The sequence below is a fragment of the Rhinolophus ferrumequinum genome, chromosome 6 (assembly GCF_004115265.2).
Source record: "Rhinolophus ferrumequinum isolate MPI-CBG mRhiFer1 chromosome 6, mRhiFer1_v1.p, whole genome shotgun sequence".
Taxonomy (NCBI): domain Eukaryota; kingdom Metazoa; phylum Chordata; class Mammalia; order Chiroptera; family Rhinolophidae; genus Rhinolophus; species Rhinolophus ferrumequinum.
Window position 1 is genome coordinate 1,328,215 of NC_046289.1, and position 21,440 is coordinate 1,349,654.

The 21,440-nt window shown below is 51.5% G+C and overlaps 1 protein-coding gene across 4 annotated transcripts in view; it reads right to left on the bottom strand.

Annotated features, from left to right (window-relative positions):
- The window catches only part of ASPG (asparaginase), a 35,840-nt gene extending 19,286 nt beyond the window's left edge, over positions 1-16,554 (bottom strand). For 2 of the 4 annotated variants that reach the window (XM_033109724.1, XM_033109723.1), the window contains exon 1: positions 16,253-16,549. In XM_033109724.1, coding sequence (XP_032965615.1) covers positions 16,253-16,334 — 82 coding nt within the window. In that variant the 5' untranslated portion in view covers positions 16,335-16,549. Of the gene's footprint in view, positions 1-16,252 lie in introns of all 4 variants that reach the window. The other 2 variants (XR_004423336.1, XM_033109722.1) reach the window with 2 other exon arrangements.
- Positions 16,555-21,440: the final 4,886 nt, after the last annotated feature.

Consider the following 21,440-nt stretch of genomic DNA (forward strand, 5'->3'; position numbering starts at 1 on the left):
AGGGTCCCCTTGCTCCGTCTGCAAAGCTAGCAATGGCAGGTCGCATCCCCACGCTTCAAGTCTCTGTGAGCTTGCTCACATCTCCCCTTTAAGGACCGAAGCCCACTTGCCTCACTCCTGAGGGACCCCCCACCCTCAGTCCTTACTGAGAGTCCATCTCTCCAGGGGCTGGAGTCTCTCCCCAACAGGCTCCTTTCCTGAGGGTCAGCATCCAAGCTCAGGCCGCCACCTCTCAGCGCACAGCCCCAGGCCCTCTGCAGCCAGCCCCAAATGTCCCTTCTGCCCCAGATGCCTGCTCCTGCCTGCCCTGCAGCTCCTGGCAGGGCTCTTCTTCCCACCCCGGCCCTCCACTGGGTGTATCAGTTTCCTATGGCTGCGTAAGCACAAACTTAGCGAACTGAAGACTTCCCCTGACTTAGCACAATGTCCGAGGGTCAGATGCCCATGTGTCCACCTGCTAAATGCCAGGCCCCAGTGCCGAGCCCTCTGCCAGTCCCCTGGCCAGCACAGCCCCGTTGGCCCCACGGATGTTTGTGGATGTGACGCCGGCTCTCCAACCAAAGAGCGAGACCCGACGGTAGCACACTGAACAACCACCCCTCCCCCACCCGCCCTGTCCGCACAAAGCCCCCATTCCCCTATCATGTTGGCTGCAGGAGTGAGCCATGACGTTGGCTGCTGGTGGCTCTGTAAGGAAACCATGCTGAAGGGGCCATCCATGTGTGAATGCCAGACCGGCCACCTCCCCAAGACGCTCGAAGCATGACCAGCACACGCGTCTGCCTCCACAAATGTCTGGACTCATCGGCCCTGCTGGCTTCCAGGACCCAACTTCACACCCTGGGCATGGAGGAAGGCTCAGAGCCGCCCACCCAGCCAGCCGGCACTGGTGGCTCAGTTTCCCCATCTGCAGCAGGCCAAACAATGGCCCCCAAAGCTGTCCACATTCTGATCCCCAGGTCCCGTGTGACCTGAATGCAAAGGTAAATTAAGGGTCTTGAGATGGGGAGCTGACCCTGGATAACACAGTGGCCCTGAATGCCGTGACCAGCTCCCTTGGAAGAGGGAGGCAGAGCAGGTTAGACACGCGGAGGAGAAGGACACAGAAGGGCAGCAGAGAGAGACACGCAGATGGCTCCAGGGATGAGGCCACAAGCCAAAGGACGAGGGTCAGACTTCCGCCACCAGCACAGTGACAGGAGACGTTTCTGTTGCTGTAGACCACCCCGTCTGTGGTCATTTGTTATGGCCGCACCAGGACCCTCACACGGCCACTTTCTACTCCAGCTCTCCTCCTGGTGGCGGGTCCTGGGGTGTCTGTGGAAATCTGGGAATCCAGATTTCGGTTCATGGGACACGCTCACGACATGCATGGTCCCCTCCACCCATAGCTAGGTTATTCCTGGCCAATGGTGGGGCAGCACTGCCAGTGTAGCAGGAAGGGGCAGGGTGGGAGGTCCCCTCATGTCCAGGACCTGGTATCCCCGCTGGGGAGTGTGTGGGCCAAGCTCTCTTTCTGTCCTATTCTCTGCGCAAAATGCTGCCAGCGCACTGTCATTGGAGGAGAACAGGAAAGCTGGCCGCCAGAGAGCGGGAACAGCTAAGCAGAATTGTGGGGAGTGGGTACACAGGACCCTCTGTGTACCAGGGTCCTGTACATGTGTACGTATTAAACTGGCGTATTTTCTCTTGCTAACCTGCCCCATGTCTGTTGGATTATTAGACCAGCCAGAAGAACCTTGAGGGTAGAGGACAGCTTGGTCCTACCACAGCTGGCACTGGCACTGTGAACAGGATAAATGCTCTGGCTGGAAGCCTGCTTCCCCTCAAGGTTGCTGAAGACAAGGAGTTCCTGGGGTGTCCGACACCTGTGGCCTAAGGTCAGGATTCTTCCAGGTCAGCACCCCGCCCCCACCCAACCTCTGTCTGCGGGATCCAGTGGGAACAAAACAGTGAGAATCTTTTTCTCTCTTCTAAATTTAAACGGCAGGAGAAAATATATGTAAAACTAGTTTTGTAGGCTAGACACTCGGTTATTTCATATGAGGACTCCTGGGCTTCGAAATTCTGCTTTTCTCTATCTGACGTCTTACCTCGCATCTTGGTATATGTCCTGAGAGCTTGGCCTTTGTGACCACTGGGAATATTTTCTCTGGTCTCTCCACCTGCAAGGTGCACTTAGAGGGGTGCACCTAGTGGCCAGTTGAAGAGACTGGGGTTCCCAGGGTCCCCTGTCCGGCTGTGCCAGCTCCCAAGAGAATGTGTCATGAGGCACCCCAGCTCATAAGGGAACTTTGTCATCTCTACCTTCGTTACCAGTTACTGCTGGCAACAAAAGTCTTTGCTTTCTTTATTTTCTTGCTTCCTTGGTTAAACCATAAAAGGTTAATTGGTTTGAGTCACTATAAACCCTACCACCAAGGCCTGATGATGGACCCTTTTAAGTGGAAAAACTTCTAAGTTGAAAAGAAACTTTTTCTTAGAGAGCCTTCATATTGTTATAATGGCTAGTCATTAAATTCCCTTAATAAGATGTCAGACAGAAATTAGAACAAAAGTCAAAACCCACTCAGTCCCCTTCCTGTTCACTTTCAGATAGTGTAAAAATTAGGACATTGCACTTACGAAGAAAAATGAAAGAAAAACCATGGCAAAACCTTAAGGAAAGACAACCTAGAACTGTTTATGTTCTAAGAGCTTGGCTTGGAAACTATCAGGTTGGAAGCTCCGAACTATGGCGAGATAGGAACATGGGCTAAAGCCTTCGGCTCGGGGACTACAGCCTAAATTTACAACGGCAACTGTGAGAAATGTTCCATTAGATAAAATTGTTTAAAAATTGCACTTGAAAGTAAGGGTTCCCAAATCGAGCCAGCAGAATGAGATAGCTATTTGCATCCGCAGGCAGAAGATTACAAAAGATTTTGTGGATGAAAAAGGGGCCACATACTAAACCTGATGAGCTCTGGGGAGGCCAGCCTGGCAGGCCCTACAAACTCAGAGACTGAAAGTAACCACACAGGATGGTCTGAACATCACAATTCCTAATGAAAGGCGGTCGTGGCGGGTAGTCACGTCCTAGGCCTGTAGCTTCCTTGACAAAGGTCACTCTTTACCTGAAGTGAGCCTGTCTGTTGTCTTTTTGCATCTAAGATAACAGACCTTTGAAATGTCAGAGGAATCTCCTTCCCCCGACCCCTCAGGGCACAACCTCCCACCAGAGCCCAGACCACAGACCGCCTCACTGTTATTTTGTTGTTCCCATACCATCTCCACGTGCTTAAGTATTCTGTACCCACCTGTGTAAAGGAAGCGTGTGTCTCTCCGTTTTACTTTTTATCCAACCCCAGAGATCTCCCCGCTTTGCTTTCTCCCACCCCCTTAACCTACCACCCATGGATTCCATGTAACCCCCCTTATGTCTCCTTTGATTCTCATCTATAAAATTTGATTCTCATTTATAAAAACTGCCATTTTCCAGAGCATTTTCTCAATCCATTGAGATCCCACTTCCTGGCAATTGTCAGTTTGGCTCAAATAAACTCATAAAATTCTCTAGAGGTTGGGACGTTTCTTGCATCGCCATTTACCTGGCGCAGTGGGCAAGATTCCAAAGAAGCCCCCCAGGACCACCCTGCAGACCTGGCCCTGGTGCTGAGGTCCAGGGGGCCCTTGTGCCCCACCGGCTCCCTGCGTCATCGGGTGAAGATGGGTGAGTTTTTCTTGGAATTCGGGACCTCCGTGTTTTACAGTAGGAGGCCCTGACTTTATTGGAGCTGTTCTAAAAATAAAAATAATAAAATCCTCGAGGTGGCATTAAAGGTTAAGGGTTGAGATAACCCAGGCTAAGGATAAGAGTTGAGATAACTCAGGGACAGGAGGGAAAACAAATGGGTGGCTGGTTTTTAATTTGGGCTTTTCAATTGGGATTGCTTACTGCGAGTCTGAACAAAAGCTTATGCTGGATAAATGAGAGTCTGAACTCGTTCCGCTCTGAAGACAAGGGGCATTTACTGCCTCCACCCTGAATACTGGGTATTCTTAGGTGACTAAGAATCTCTGTGGAGGTGTCAGGGGTACCCACCCCTCAAGACAGGAACAGCCCCACAGGGAACCCAACACAACTGTCACTAAATATTTGACTCGTCTGGGGACGTGGTTGGTTCCCTAGCGCCCCAAGCCCTCTTGGTTGGACTAGACAGCCGGGGAGAGAAACCGAGAAGTGAGAGGGTGGGAGCCACTCGGGAGGTGACAGCCCCTTGGAGCTGAACCCACAAGCAGCACATTCCAACCCACCACACAATATCCCTAGAAGTTGGTTCAGAATCTGCTGATCTCAAAAGGAAACTAAAGTTAACACGGAACATCAGGCCTCCAAGGCCAACAAGCCCCCAGCCCCCATCAATATTCCTGCAGATGTACATTTTGCAGGGAGCCTGTACTCGCAAGTACCCGTACTTACAGGAACGGGAAGACTGAACTAGAAGTAGTGTCAACAGAAGATGGCCGAAATGGAGCTCTTTTGACACCTAAACTAGTGACTAGGAAAAAGACTAGCTCTCAAATCAAACGGAACGGATGGAAGCCTCACCTCAACTAGCAAACAGAAGCCTGTGGAATGGAGCCCAGAGAGACGTTCTTCTCTCCAGGAAGTCAGGAAGAACACTGCAGGAGATGTCTCTGAACTAAAGGTTTCCGGAGCTGCTCCAGGCCAACCCCCCCTTTCCCTCTTCTCCAACCGCCCGCTGTACCCTTTACTCCGTGTCTGGACTTACTGTCCTTTCCTCCTCGCCCTTCTCTCTCTCCCCCTCACCTCCTCCACCACAGCTCCCTCCTGACCGAGGGGAGACTCAGAATAGAAAACCAGACCAGGACAGACTAGGAAGAAAACCAAATCCTGGCAGCTCCCTGGAGAGAAAGGCCAGTCTCAGGACAAGGAGAACCAGCCGTAATCTCTCCTTGCACTAGGACAGAATCAAGGAATCTAAGTAGAGATTTCCTGACCCTCCCCAAGCCCCCGGTGGGTTCACAGAGGGATTTAACAGCTAGAACATATGATCCGGGCTATCCTGACCTATTCCAGTTAACACACCGACTGGTTTCTGAGAGCAAAGCAACGGAATTACTAAGTAAGGTTTGCTGGGAACTCCTGTAGAGGAGTCTGCATTTATTGTAAAAAGTCAGGTCACCTTAAGGATTGTAGAAAACCGAAGTGGGATTTAGGAAAAGAAAAGAATCAGAAGCAAGCCTAGGGCTGCTCCTAGGACTGTCTCCTTACCGATACTTCAGGAGAAAGTGAAATGACCCTAAGAGGGAAACACCTGAGGCCCTCGTAGGCCCTGGGCTTCTTGGTCTGTTCTCAGCCCTACCCACCCAACTCAGTTGCCCTCTCCCTCGGAGTAAAGCTTCTGTACAAACGGTAGGGACGGCTAATCAACCAATGTCTGTTTTAAATCAGGACCCGTTTCCTTCCAGCTAAGGGACATTACAGGCCAACACGTATTTTTACTGTCAAATCTGCCCCAACTCACCTGATAGGGTGAGACTTTCCTGAAACCCACGACGCCCACATATCCCTCTCCCAGAAGGTGAACCGTATTTAGAACGAAATGAATCAGAGACTGAACCAACTGGGAACGCAATGGTCTTAAAGGGCCCTCCACAAGAAGAAACTCATCTTGAGACTGAACGTTTGTTACGGGACGTGCCAATGCCGCTTTGGGCCTTTTCCAGTACAGATACTGACGAGACTAAGTGAGCCACTCCTATCACAATAACCACTGAACATGTTTCCCTCTGCCTAATACGCCTAATACTCACCGTATCCTTTAAGGCCTGATGCACTGGCTGGACTTAGCCCATTACACAAGATTACTTAAAAAGAGGGCTTATAATTCCATGCAGGAGCCCCTGTAATTCCCCCTTCCTCCCAGTAAGGAACCCCCGTGGGAAAGGATGGAGATTTGCACAGGATCTCGGAGCTATGGATATCCTGTGGTTCCAAATCCACATACCCTTCTATCAGCTAGTCCTGTGTACAATCATTATTTTTCAGTGATAGATTTAGGTAGTACCTTTTTCAGCATTCCTGTTTAAAAAAAAAAAAAAAAGACAGGAAATACCTCTTTACTTTCACCTGGAAAGATCGGAGTTTACTTGGACAGCAATGCCCTGGGGTAGACAGAGAGTCCCATCTATTTCTCTCAGATACTAAAAGCTGATTCGAATGATGTTGAATTTCCCAGAGATTCCACTCTAATCCAATATGTGGATGATTTACCTTTATGCTCTAGGATATATTAGACTCCCAAGAGGACACAATTTACCCATTACAACAGCTAGCCATAAAGGGACACAGGGTCCCATAGGACAAGCTTTCATCCTGTTTACCCCAGGGCACATCCCTGGGTCATCTCATGTCTGAAGATGGGCTACTGATTAACCCGAAAGCCTCAGAGGAATCTTACCCTTTCCTCTTCCAAAAACAAACAAACAGCTTCAAGGTGGGTTCCAAATTTTTCATTAATGAAAATATATCTTATTAAAATCAGATCGACCTGATCCAAGTCAATGGAACCCCAAGGGAAAGAAGCTGCAGAAGCTCTAGAGCAGGGGTGTCCAAACTTTTTTCAACGTTTTCCACCAAGGGCCATCTGCGGTAAAATACACAAACATCTGGGCCACTCACTCGAGGTGAAGTACGCATTGCCTCACCTGGTTTATTTAAGTAAACTAAATATATTTTTGGAATTTGCTGCGGGCCAATTAACAATGGATCGCCGGCCGCAGTTGGCCCGCGGGCCGCAGTTTGGACACCCCTGCTCTAGAGGAAGTATGACCTAAAGCTCCCGCCCTGGGACACCTTAATTACAAACTTTCTTCCTTTTATACATGAAAATAAAGGAAATGCCTTAGGAGTTTTAACTCGAACACGCAGAGATGACCACAGACCTATAGGATGTTATAGTCAGCAGTTAGAGTCATAGCCAAAGGGCCCCCTCCCTGCGTGACCGCCATCTGTGCTACAGCCACACTGTGCAAACAGAAGAGCAAGTTATGGGCGCGCCTCTATTTAAGTTCCTCATTCTGCTGACTCCCTACTGAACTCTCATGACACTCAACACTTCTGCCAGTCGACTGGCTTCTTAGGAAGCACTTCTGCTTTCTGCGCCCAATATTACTTTAACTCGAAGTAACAATCTTAACCCAGCAACTTTGCTACTTTCTTTGCAGGATGAAGACACCCATGATTGTGTTTTGCTGACTGACCACCTTCTTGTTCCTAGGAATGTTTTACAGGAAACTCCTCAGTAACGGCTGCTGGGGCCCAGGAAGTCCACTTAGGAAACTTACTGTCCTCCTGGCCTCTGGGAATTGTCAGATGGTCATTGAAATTTACACCATTGTGTTCTTACAGCCTTGACCCCAATTAAACCTGAAAGTTACAGTCCCCAATTGCACAACTAGCAGGAATCAGATTAATAACGAAAGGCACCTGAGTGCTTCCAGTGGGAAGTAGAGGGGCCATATTAATATAAAAACAATAATCAGTAAATAGGAACCCATCTCAGGGTCAGATGGGGAACACTGCAGAGGTGTACGGTGTGCCCTCCAACCAGAAGTAAATGTCACACTAGACGCAAAATACAGAAAAGTGAGGCAGACGGCAAATCTTGGATCATGACAGCTTGTAGTTGAGATGATACAGAGTGGTGTTTTTCTTAACGAAGGCGCATAGACCGGACTGCCTCCCGTGTGCCTGCCTTTCCCTTTGGAGAAAAATTTGGCCTCAAGTGCCATCCAGGGTTAGTCTTGCCCCCCCACTCAATGGTCCAATGTTTAGCAAGACAGATGACGACACTAAGACTTCCTAGGGAATGAGCCTTCCTAGCCCCAGAAAACCGCATCATCCAACCATCAGATTGCATCCTTCAGATTGAATTATGACCCAAAGGGGGAACAGTGGAAGAAAAAGGGGCCACATACTAAACCTGATGAGCTCTGGGGAGGCCAGCCTGCAGGCCCTACAAACTCAGAGACTGAAAGTGACCACACAGGATGTTCTGAACATCAAAATTCCTAACAAAAGGCGTGTCGTGGCGGGTAGTCACGTCCTAGGCCTGTAGCTTCCTTGACAAAGGTCACTCTTTACCTGAAGTGAGCCTGTCTGTTGTCTTTTTGCATCTAAGATAACAGACCTTTGAAATGTCAGAGGAATCTCCTTCCCCCGACCCCTCAGGGCACAACCTCCCACCAGAGCCCAGACCACAGACCCCCTCACTGTTATTTTGTTGTTCCCATACCATCTCCACGTGCTTAAGTGTTCATTGTTGTCTGTCCTGTACCCACCCGTGTAAAGGAAGCGTGTGTCTCTCCGTTTTACTTTTTGTCCAACCCAAGAGGTTTCCCGCTTTGCTTTCTCCCACCCCCTTAACCTACCACCCATGGATTCCATGTGACTGCCCCTTATGTCTCCTCCTTTGATTCTAATGTATGAAATAAGCTGGAAAACTGCCATACTCGGGAGCATTTTTTCAATCTGTTGAGATCCCGCTTCCCAGCAATTGTCATCATTTTGGCTCAAATAAACTCATAAAATTCTCTACAAGTTGGAATGTTTCTTACGTCAACAGTGTCAAAATTTCCAAGTAGCTTCACTGAAAGATTTATTGAAAAGGGCTAATGAAGAAGTAAAAAGGTCAGAGGTCCCTAAGAGAGACGAGTAGGACAGATCTGACTCCTGCTGCATGCAGCCCCTGGCCTCCCTTCATTTGAGGCGCATTCTACTCATTTGAGGCGTTCAGACAGTCCTCTGTCTGAACGGCCTTTCCACCCTGAGGAGAGTGCTGAACAGTAACCGCTAAGAAATCAACCCGTGCCCCTTCACTCTGGTCATTAACCCTGTGTTTCTTCTCCCACAGACAGACCTCCTGTTAAATGCCTGCCAGCTGCATGCACCACAGTGGGAGCCACCACGTCGCTGCTTCCTGAAATGGGCACGACATCCACTGAGCTGAACTTTTCCAAGGCTAAGACCGGTTTAATGAGATAGGGAACAATCGACCAGCCCAAAGGAAGGAACTGTGGGGGTTCAGACCACGTCACCCCAAGATGTGCCTCAGTGGTACGGGGATTGTGCCGAGCTAAAGGCAGCTTTAGCTGCGGGCTATGGAGAAGCTTGCACCCCTCCCTTAACTACCTAGAAAACTTGAATTAGGGGCCTTGCCCTTAATAAGAGATCATTAGCCACCATCCTGCAGTGACTCTTTGAAGCCCCCAAAACCCCTTACCTCGTCCCTCACTCAGGATGTCCTATGTACCCATGTTCCCTTTATGTCACTACCGCTCTTGCATGTAGGGCTCTGACTCTTTCATGTGTACAGGGTTCCCATACATAGATGGGCATTAAATGGGGTTATTTTCTCATGTTAAAAACAAAACAAAACAAAACAACAACAACAACAAAAAACAGGAGCGATCCAAGATGGCAATGTAGATCAACACTGTGCTTGCTCATCCATTGAACACATCAAAATTACAATATAGAACAATCAACCTGGAGAACCATCAGAAGTCCGGCTGAAAAGAAGCTTTGCCATGTCAACACTGGTGGGAGGCGCGGCAATGCGAAACAGGCTGGCCCCAAGCCACCATGTGGCAGCTGAGAACCAAGAGGGATATCTCGGCCATGGAGGTCCCTCCTGGAAAAGCGAGGGACCCCAGTCCCCCACAAAGGAAGAGGAGCCCCCACAACACCTGGCTGTGAAAAACAGTGGGGATTCCAACCATCTGGGTGGGACGGAAGCCGGCAGGAAACCCAGGCGTTTTCTTAAATGGCCACGCACAGACTCACTCGCTCGCAGGCACTCACCTTGGGCTCCAGCGGAGGGACAGTGACATTGGAGACATGTGGGGGGCAGACTGAGGTGTGTGGCTTCAGGCAAGAGTTGGAGGACAGTCACCCTTTCCCTGTGAGAAGGTTCTCCTCCCAGGTAGCCAGCAAGCAGGCGCCATCTTTCGTGTGTTGAGCCCGCCCCCTATGCTTCCGGTCAAGTCTGAATCTGATTGGCCTGGTGAGCTCAGGGGCTCCGCCCTGCTGACTCTCTGGGACCCCTGTCTCAGCCAACTTCCCCAATACCGGAGGCACTTTCTCCAAGAGCAACCAGCCCTGTTCTCATCACACTCTTTCTGGAAAACTATCAGACGCCATGGGCCCCAGATGGGCAGTGAGTGGCCTCGGGGTGCTCTGAGACTTTTGCTGAGTAGCTTCAGGCTCAGTGCTGGTGCCAAACCAGAGTCTACATTAACCTGGTGACCACAACTCTTCCCACTCTAGTGACTCCCTGAGACCCTGCCTCACCCAACTTGTATACGGCACAAGGCTTTATCAGGGGCTGAACCTTAAGGGAGCCTGCAGGTGGCAGCAGGCCTCAGGGTGTCCTGGCTTTTTGCAGAGCCACCCCAGGCCGGGTACTGGTGACAGTCATTCTCAGTTAGCAGTGTGGCCTCTCCCATGTGCCTCCAGGGTTAGCACAGATAGCGAATAATCTCAGATCACTTTGTAGCTCCTATGAGGTAGCCCCCGGCCGGTCACAGGCAGTGGCTGACCTGGGCCTGTACCAGAGCCCCTCCCAAGAGGTCCCAAAACCAATATACTTGGAGGCTGGCTTCAGACCACAGCAGAGCATGGCCCAATTAGCCCCGTGGGTGGCACACACAAAGGACAGTCCCAACAGGCACCAGAGCCCACTGGGGGGTATCCCACTCAGTGGGGTAAGCCCCCCACACAGCAGCCTGCTAGCTACAGACACAGCCAAACCCCACAGCCAATCAGCCAAAGGGTCAAGTCCACCCACTGATGAGCCAATAGCAATCAAGGCTCAACTATAACAGGAGGGCACACACAACCCCCACAAGGGACACTCCTGGAGCACCCAGAGCAGGTGACTAGGGAGACTGTGCCAGGGCCCCACAGGACATCTACTACATAAGGTCACCTGGCCAAGACATAGCCGATCTACCTAATACATAGAAACAAACACAGGGAGGCAGCCAAAATGAGGAAACAAAGAAATATGTCCGAAATGAAAATTCCAGAAAATTTCTGGAGAAAATTCCAGAAAAAGAACTAAATGAAATGGAGGCAAGCAAACTACCAGACACAGAGTTTAAAACAATGGTTATAAGGATGTTCAAGGAACTTAGTGAGAACTTCAGCAGAGAGATAGAAGCGAAGAATACAGTAACTGAAATGGAGAATGCACTAGAAGGAATCACCAGCCGACTAGATAAACTAGAGGATCGAATCAGTAATTTGCAAGACAAGGTAGCATAAAATACCCAATCAGAACAGCAAAAAGAAAAAAGAATAAAGAAAAATGAGGAAGCTTAAGAGACCTCTGGGACGACATCAAGCATAACAACATTCGCATCACAGGGGGACCAGAAGGAGAAGAGAAAAAGCACTGATTTCTCCACAGAGACTTTGCAGGCGAGAAGGGAGTGGCACAAAATATTCAACATGATGAAAAGCAAGGAACTACAACCAAGATTACTCTACCCAGCAAGGCTCTCATTTGGAATCAAAGGACAGATAAAGAGCTTCCCAGACAAGAAATACCAAAATAGTATTACAAGGAATGTTAGAGCGACTTTTTTAACATGAAAAAAAAATCTCAATTATGAATAATAAAATGGCAATAGCTACATATCTATCAACAATTGCTTTGAGTGTAAGTGGACAAAATGCTTACACTGTGCCTGCAAGGAGCTGGGCTCACGGGGACCACTTGGCAGGTGGGGACCAAGGCAGTTGGGGCCGCAGTTTGGCGCCCGGGCCTCTGGGTTCCTCGGACTCTGGTACTGCCCAGCCTGCGGCAGGGGTTCTTGGCTGTTTCTGGATTCATGGTGTCCCTTGACCTGTGACACCTGTGACACCACTCAAAACATATAGGGTGGGTGAATGGATAAGAAAACAAACCCCTTACATATTCTGCCTATGAGAGACACACTTCGGATTGAAAGACACATACAGACTAAAAGTAAAGGGAAACATATTCCATGAAAATAGAAACAAAAAGCAGGAAAAAAGGTGTGGTAGCAAGACTTATACCAGACAAAATACACTTTAAAACAAATTCTATAATAAGAGACAAAGAAAGACCCAATAATCCGACTTCTGGGTATTTATTTGAAGAAACCCAAAACATTAATCCAAGGGGACGTGTGCATCCACATGTTCATTGCAGCCTTGTTTACAATGGCCAAGGTGTGGAGGCCGCTTGGGTGTCCGTCCATGGAAGAATGGATAAAGAGGAGGTGGGACATATATCCAATGGAATATTGCTCGGCCAGGGAAGGGAGTGGGTTCTCGCCATCTGTGGCAGCATGGACGGACCTGGAGGGTATTGTGCTGAGTGGAGTGTCAGAGAAAGACAGATGCAATGTGATTTTGCTTATATGTGGAATCTAAAGAACAAAATAAATAGACAAATAAAACAGAAACAAGCTCATAGATACAGAGAACATTTTGATGGTTGTCAGATGAGAAGGAGGTTGAGGGGGTGGGTGAAAAAGATGAAGGGATTAAGAAGTACAAATTGGTAGTTACAAAACAGTCACGGGGATGTAGGGTACAGCATAGGGAATACAGTCAATAACATGGTAATAACTATGTGTGGTGCCAGGTGGGGACTAGATCAGTCAGGGGGATCACTTCTTAAATGATATAAATGTCTAACCACTAAAAAAAAACACAAAACAATATTTTTCTGGGTTTTGTAATATTCTTGGCTTTATGTGACTTCCTTCATCATTCTAAATAAATACCCGCTTTCAACCCTAACTGATTTTGTAAACTGGATGATTTTCCTTAACCAGGGCTGCCAAGACTTCAGGCCCTACAAAACCACGGCCTGCCCTTCCGCACAGGCAGGGAGCCGGGTCTGCTGGCAGCGGATGCTTCTGGGCTCCAATGCCTTCCTCCGTAAAGGATGGTTCACTGCTGGGACAGCAGCCCCCTCACCCCCAAAGCTCAGGCCATAAAAATGTAAAGTTGTGAGCATGTGGAACCATACTGAGGAGGAAGTCCAGGCTGGGGGCACAGATGCCACGTTGCTGTGACGGAGAAGCCATGGACGTCACCCAGACCAACAAGCCTTGGCTGCCAGGACCACCTAAGCCCCCCCCCGGCTGTGGGGCACCTTTGGCTGCCTGGCCCCAAAGCTCTGCTCACTGAGCTGTGCCTGCAAGGAGCTGGGCTCACGGGGGCCACTTGGCAGGTGGGGACCAAGGCAGTTGGGGCCGCAGTTTGGCGCCCGGGCCTCTGGGTTCCTCAGCTTCTGGTACTGCCCAGCCTGCGGCAGGGGTTATTGGCTGTTTCTGGATTCATGATGTCCCTTGACCTGTGACACCTTCGATGAACTCAGGGAAGGGGTGGGTCAAGAGGTGTCCCTAGCTGTCACCATCTCTGTCCTCCCCTCGCTGTCCTGACCTTTGCTTGGCAGGGCTTGGATGTGTGGCCGTGTGCCCTGCAGGCCACTGTTTACCAGCAGGCGCAGAAACGCTCTCAATAGCGACAATCCAAACAGTTTTGCTGTGGCAGCGCCCACTTTCCTCACCACCCCCTCCCTCACCAGCGGTCGGAGCCGCGTCAGCAGTGCCAGGCCCGTTAATCATTGACACTGACACCATCCCGGTGAGGACTCCAGGACAGGCAGGGCCTGGAGGCCCGAGGCCATGATGCCCCACTGGGCTGGCGGGGGGCAGGGGCTCCCTGAGTCCCCCAGGCCTGACTCCTGAGTCTGTCCCCACTGTGTTCCTTCCCTGGCCTGGATGTCGCTCCCATCCCTGGACACAAGGGTCAGCACAACCTGTGTGTCCCTGAAGACTGAGCTCCTGACGGCCCTTCCTGGTGTCTCTTGGGGTCAGGGGTCACAAAGCCCTGGTATCCCAGTTCCCCAGCTGCTCCTCCTCTCAGGGGGACAGCAGGGCCTGATCTCAGGTCTGGTCCCCTGAGGATTAACCTTTGGGCTCCCTAAAGCCTTCCAGAAATGGGGAAGGCTCTGACAGTGGGATCAGATTACAGGAAGCCTGGTGCCCAGTGGCTGGTTCCTTCTAGAGGGAGGCGGGAGACACGGGCATCCCCCCAGTGGATAAGGAGGCCCCTGTCCTGGAATGGAAGCATCCTCTCTGAGAAAGCAGCGCTCAGAAGACTGGCGTCCCGTCCAGCTGGCATAGGCTGGCTGCTCTGAGCTCAAGGGCCAGGCCCCCGGCCTCCCCCAGCTAACACTGCTTCAGGGTGGGCACATGCTGATCTCCTCTACACGGGGCCTAAAGACCCCAGTGCCCAGAGGAGGCTCCGAGGGATCTGGAAGGCTCTTCCTTGTCTGCAAATTGACCCCAACAGCCCTGCTTTCTCACACCAAGTTTCACCTTCCAGACATGTGACCTTTGCAGCCTCTTTGGGAAATGCAGTGTATGTGAGAGTGAGCCAGGGCGGGGCATGACGCCATGTGTGAGGGATCAGAGACACAGTCCACCCTGTCGCAGCCTCCCAGACCCTCAGGAACTATGTGTTGAGCTCAATGGAATTACAGTTGGACACGTGCCAAGCCTCGGGGGCAGTGTCAGGGTGGGCAGGGCCCCAGACAGAGTGTCCGGGCCAGCCCACTGCCCCGTTCCTGCCTGTAGGCTCTCCCCCCATGTCAGCCCTCCCTGACACAGGTGCTGGCCCTGGCCCTGTCAGGTGCCCACAGCTGTGTGTCCCCTCAGCAGATGGCCTCTGTGACCGGCTCCTTAATCGTGCGCCACTGTTGGGTAAATGTCAGCCCCGCTCTGGCTGAGGGACCCAGCATTCACCAACACGCAAACTGTCCAGGTTGGAGGGGAGGAGGGCACAGCAGCAGACAGGCCCCAGTAACCCCCAAAAAGCAATTGGCGGGGTGTGGACAACCTAGGCACTGCTGCCCGACCCCCTCCAGAAAAGGGCTCTGCGCGGGTCTGACTCCTGGGCCAGCATGAAATGAGCCTCAAGAATGTTGAGGCACTGACCACTGGGTTGTCACGGATGGAGTAAGAGGGACCCGGGACCAAGAAGTGGCTGTGGGGTGGGGGTTGTTTGAGCAGCTGTTTCAGTGGAAAGGGTGAGGTTGGAAGAGGTTAGGAAGGAGGGAGGGAGGGATGGGAAGTGGCCCCAAGACTGACAAGGACAAAGAAGAGTATTCTCTGTTAGATGGGGGTGTCTGGGGGGGGACAAGGGCCAGAATTAGTTCTGAGGGAGGGAGAGGCCCCTGAAGGGGAGCTGGGAGAGGGTCCGAGTGGGAGTACACAGAGGGCCAGGTGTCAGGGTTGTCTCAGGTGTGACAGGCGCCTGGGACAGCAGGGAGGGGCAGCGGGCTGTGGAGGAAGAAGGTGGAGAGGGGCCAGTGCCCAGTGGAAATGGACTCCTTAGGGACAGTTAGTTTGTGGACAGAAGAGAGGAAAGGAGGTTCAGAATGAGGCCTGGGAGGGGGCAGCCCACCAATGACAAAACCAAGGACTTCCTGGGCACTCCGTGGGCACCCCCGGGACCCTCCCCCATCAACCTCCCTCTTCTATGGGGCCCCACGATCCCCAAACTGGGTGCCTCCCTGCAGGTCTCAGCCATGCAGCTGGCCTCCCTGCCCAGGTAGCCTGCAGAGCTGGGTGCCCTGGCCCAGACCGTCACCCCCACATGGAGCAGTCACCCCTGCAGACGCCAATCAGGCCAACACCACAGAGAAAGAAAAAACAAAAACCCACAACACCCCAAAGCCACATCCTGCATGTGAGCATGTCCCCAAAGGTGTCAGGTCCCTATTGTGGGCCAGGCACCCAGGACACTTAGAACAAATGTGTGGGGTCCCATTACAGACGCCCGCCTGGTGGTCCTGGTGAGAGGGCTTGCAGCCCCTAAACACCTGCCCACCGCCTTGTTTGGCCAGGGAAGAGGGCAGACATGCTCCGGGAGGCCTCGCGACCCCACACCCACAGTTCCAGGCGCTGGCCCTGACAGCTGCCAGCCACACACAGCCCGGGCCGCTGACGGCGCCACCGAGGTCCAGTCCCATCCTCCTCTCTTCCGTCCAGGAGCAGGCACGTCGGCGGCCAGGACTCAGTGTGTGGGGCCTGTGCGGGGGGGCCGACGGCCTCTGGAATGCGGGACAGCACCCGGAGGACCCCATCCCACCCCCACCCCCGAGGCCGCCCCCTCCGGGGCGCGTCGCCGACTCACCGCCGCGCTCGCTCCGCATGCCGATGGTGCCGCCGGTGTAGATGGCCAGGAGCCGCCGCTCGGGCTCTGCCGCGCGTGCCATGCCGGGCCAGGGGACAGAGGGGACCGAGGGGACCAAGGGACCAGAGAGGATGGGGGGCACTGTAGGGAGCTGGGGTACCGGGGTGACCGCGGAAGACTGCGGGGGACCCAGGGGACCTCTGGGTTGTGAGGAGCCAGGGAACGGGGGACTGAGGAAAAGCGGCAGAGCCGCCGAGGGCAGCCCGGGCGGGGCCTGGAGGGGCGGGGCGGGTCTGCTCGGGGTGGGGCTCCACCGTCTGAGGGCAGTGCTTGCGGGGCACGCGTGGTGCGGGGGAAGGTGGCGAGGCCGGCAGAGATCCGGGCCTGTCCGAGGGTTGGGACCTGCGGAGGCACCTGTCCTGGGGCGGGGGAAATACTCTCCCGGGGAGGGGAGCGGGGCCTGTCGGGGCCAGGGGCGGGGCGGGACCTATGCCTCCAGGATCCTATTTCAGACTTTGGCAGTGGCCTTGGGTATTTGGGTATCTGTGACAAGGGTGCAAAGCCACGTGCCTCACAGCCGGTGGTGCCAGAAAACCCCCACGCGGAGTGGAGCCTGTCCCAGGCAGCCCCACGGACCCTGGTGCCCAGCGGTTCATACTTACAGGAAGCCCTCCCTTCACAACCCACTGACCCTCATAGTCCCAGAAAACTGAGTTTGGGGCCCAGGCAGGCCTCTCTGGTGCCATCCTCACAGTGGCCTCTCTTCCAGGGGTGTGCGAGCCAGAACCACGGTTGGCAGCGTCTCTGCAGACGCCAGCCGGTCTACGGGCACCCCAGCTGTCTGGCAGACTTTTCCTACTCTGCTGACTAGTTTTGCTTACTGCCACCTATGGCACAGATGTCTCTGAACCACTTTTGTGACACGTGTGTTAGTGCCCGCTGTGTGCCAGGTGCTTCTCTAGGCCCTGGGGGACTCTACCCCGTCCTGCAGCTTACCTTCTAGTGGGGGATGGGGGCAGCAATAGACACTTACCCCGCCCCCCAGTGTCTGGTGACGACAAGTACTGTGAGAAACAACAGGGAGCAAAGGGAAGGATGGCACTGTTTCCCACACGATGGGGAGGGATGGGCACTCTCAGGGGCTGGCATTTGAGTAGAGGCTAAACAGAAAGAAGAGGGTGGGTAGAGCTGCCTGGCAGAGGGAGGCAGGCGCCAAGGTTCCAGGCAGGACTGAACTTGGTGAGTCTGCACAAGGCCCAGGAGTTCAGTGGGGTGTGAGCCCTCAGAGGGAAGGGATGATGGCTAAGGTAAGGACTTACCTTACCTTAGGTAATGGGGGGGGGGGGGGGGAGAAGGTGAGAAGGTAAGGACTTTGGATTTAACCCTAAATGTGACTGTCAGCCCCAGAGGGCTGGCTGGTTTGTCTTAAACTCTGCCACTGGAGGGAAGCGGACAGGAGGATTCAGGAGGGCCGTTGGGAGCCGTGCGGTTTGGGTCCAACAGAGGGCTGGCAGCGGCTGGGGAGGGAGGGAGAGGTGGTCATGCTGGGAACACACTCTGAAGCTTGCGCTGCGAGGCAGTCAGGGATAACTCAAATCTTGGCCAGAGCAGCACGCTTGATGGGGTGTTCTTCACCAACTCGGGGAAACCTGGGGCAGGAACTGGGTTTGGGACCAGGCAGGAGGGAGGCGGGGTGCGTTGGATGCATTTATGTTTGAGATACCACCTGGACAGCCCAGAGGAAACAGTTCATCTAAAGGCACGGTTAAAAAATGAATAGTCCATATGTAAATATTAACTCAAAATGTAAATATAAGACCTGAAACTATAAAACTCCTAGAAGAAAACACAAGGCCAAGGCTTCATGACGCTGGACTTGGCAGATTTCCTGCATGTGACACCAAATGCACAGGCAACATAAGCAACAATAGCAAGTGGAACACATCAATCTTAAAAACTTTTGTGCATCAAAGGACACAACCCACAGAGTGAAAAAGCAACGTACGGAATCAGAGAAAATATCTGCAAATTGCATATATGATAAAGGGTTAATATCCCAAATATATAAAGAACTCTTACAACTCAACAATAAAAAAATCAAATAACTCTAGAAATTGGCAAAGGACTTGAATGCACATTTCTCCAAAGATTATATACACGTGGCCAATAAGCAAGTGAAAAGGTGCTCAACGTCACTGGTCATCAGAGAAATGCAAATCCAAACCACAGGAAAACCACAGTGAGATGTCACCACACCCCCATTAGGGCGGCTACTAGCAAAAAAACAAAACAGAAAACACGTGTTGGTAAAGATGTAGAGAAATGGGACCCCCTGTGTACTGTTGGTGGGATTATAAATTGGTACAGCCACTGTGGGAAGGTGTGGCGGTTCCTGGAAAAGTCAAACATGGGGCTGCTACGTCACTCAGCAATCCCACTCCTGGGTATTTACCCCAAAGGACTGAAAGCAGGCTGTTGAGGACATATTTGCACGCCGTGTTCGCAGCAACATGAGTCACAACAGCCATGGGGTGGAAGTCACCAGTGTCCTTGAAGGATGGATGAGGAAGTGAGATGTGGCCCATCATACAATAAAATATTACTCCACCTCAAAAAGGAGGGACACTGACACCTGCTACAACATGGATGGACCTTGAGGACACTGTGCTGAGGGAAATGAGCCCATCAAAAGGACAAATACTGTGTGATTCTATTTACATGAGGGACTGAGAGTAGTCAAAATCAGAGACAGAAAGTAGAGTGGTGGGTGCCCAGGGCTGGTGGAGGGAGCGGTGTTGCTCAATGGGAACTGAGCTTCCGACTTGCAAGATGAAAAAGGTCTGGAGATCTGTCTCAACAATGTGAATATACACAACACTTAAAAATGGTAAACTGTACTTTGTTTTACCACAATAACATGAATAGGCAAGGACAGACTAGGAGAAAATGTTCACAAGACATATCTGACACAGGACTTGCATCCTAAATAAAGAAAGCAGCCCTATAACTCAACACCAAAGATACAGACAACTGGGAAATGCGGCAGAGACTCAAGTGGACACTGCACAGAGGAAGACACAGATAAAACCAATGTGAGGAATGATTAACCAGCCAAAGGGGCACGGCTACCAGTGGGGTCAACAGAACACTAAGAACAGGAGCGAAGTGTGGGGCTGAGGACACGGAGCAAGGAAGGAACAGACTTGAAAGATCCTTCCATCCGTCAGGACGAGACTCCGACCTCTGTGGATGGGGTGTGGCGGAGACCACTGGCCAGCCGGAAGTTCACAAGCTGGGCTCAGTGGGCAGAGCACCACCAGCTGGAAAGCCACCTGCTGGCAGAAAAGCACCAGAAGCAGCAAGACAAGTCCCCTTCTTCTTGCAGTCCCTCCAGTGCCCTCTGCTGGCAAGGCCTAGCATTGCATCAGCTAGGGCAGGAGAAATGTTTGCAGGGTCCGGCTCCAGTATGACCAGATAGCAAAGGCTGGGTTGGGGGCAAGAGGAAAAGGCTCCAGTGCGCCGAGTGTCAGTGCTACAGTCACTTTGGAAAATGTGGTTATTTCTGCTAAAGTTAAACCACCGCCTGCTTGATAGCCCAGTAGTTCCACACTCTTAGGTATTTAACTAAGGAAGATGAAAACATGTATCTCTAAAGACTTGTTAACAGTAGCTTTCCCCCTAATGGGCCAAACTGAAAACACTTCAAATGCCCGTTGGTAAGAGAGCAGATAAACTGGTAGGGTGGCCGGTTAGCTCAGTTGGTTAGAGCATGGTGCTGATAACACTAAGGTTGCTGGTTCGATCCCCACATGGGCCACTGTGAGCTGCCCCCTCCTCAAAAAAAAAAAGGAAAGAAAAGAAAACTGGTAAGTTTATGCAGTGGGAAATAAAAGAACAAATTACTCACACAACATGAATGAATCTCAAAACCATTGTGAGCAAAAGCAGCCCGACACAAAAGAACATGCTGTAGGATCTCATTTATACGAATATGTAGGGCAGTCAAAACGAATCCAAAGTGAAAAGGGTCAGAAAGGTGGCTGCCGTGTATGTGAGAGCTCACTGTGGTGATGGAAATAGTATCGCAAGAGACGTGTGCTCGCAGGGTGTGTGAATTCGTGGGAATTCACCCACCTACGATTCAGTCTGTGTGCACCCCACTGTGTGAATTAGACCTCAGACGACTAGCAAAGGGGGGAAAGAGCCGCTGATTGAGAGCTACATGAAAAACGGGGAACACAGAAATATAGGTGATGTCTTTTAGTTTTGTATTAAACCAAATCAAAAGTTATTTTGGAATAAAACTAGACAACCAGCAACATACAAAAATTACAACTCTCCAAATTGCTTGTAAAAAATGCTTCCGCAAAGTTGGAGGTTCTTCCTTCTTGTTAGAATTTCTCATTCATATTTCTGACTTCTTTTTCACTATTTCCTACTATTAATAGTTTGCAAGCTAATACTGAGAAACGCTTCGTTTTGCCTACAAACAGCCCGAGGCAAAATCTGCAGTTCTACGAGAAGTACGCTAGATGGCAGTGTTGGTCCTCTCACGGACGTTTCTCAATTACAAACAAATGTTGCTCCCGGCACGTGAACTGGTTTACAGAAACCCCAGCAGCTCATTCTGAAATGCGATTCAAGGCAGGAAGTATTATTATGCAAGAGATGGTATGTGGTTTCCAATCACAGGTCTTCAAAAGCACAGCCTAATTTAAGACTCCTCTAAAGTCTGCCTATCCTCCTTCCACATTGTGTGGTTGCTTCTGTTTATAATGACAGTTTTCTTTTTTGCTTAAACATGCCTTCTTCCCAAGTTAATGCTCTAAGATACAAAGCGAGTCCAGGGCACAGCTAAAGCACCCGGCCTGCCCGTGGTGCTCTGGCTCCCTAGTGAGGCTTCACCTACGGGCGGGCGGGCCTGGGTCAAGGCACCTTTCGTGTTCAAGGCAGGAACTTTCCGGAGAGAGGCGAGGCTTAGCGACACCGACCTGACTGCTGATCGGGAAACCGTCAGTGCTTCCAGGGGACCCAGGCCTGAGCACAGTCAGAGACACAGCCATTTACCTGAGGCGTCTCGTGATTTTCACGCTCCTTCTGCTCCTTAGCACTTTGATGACTGAGTGTGTGCTTTCACTTTTTAAGGCTTTCTTGTTCTTTTTAGTATATACTGTATCAAACAGGAACT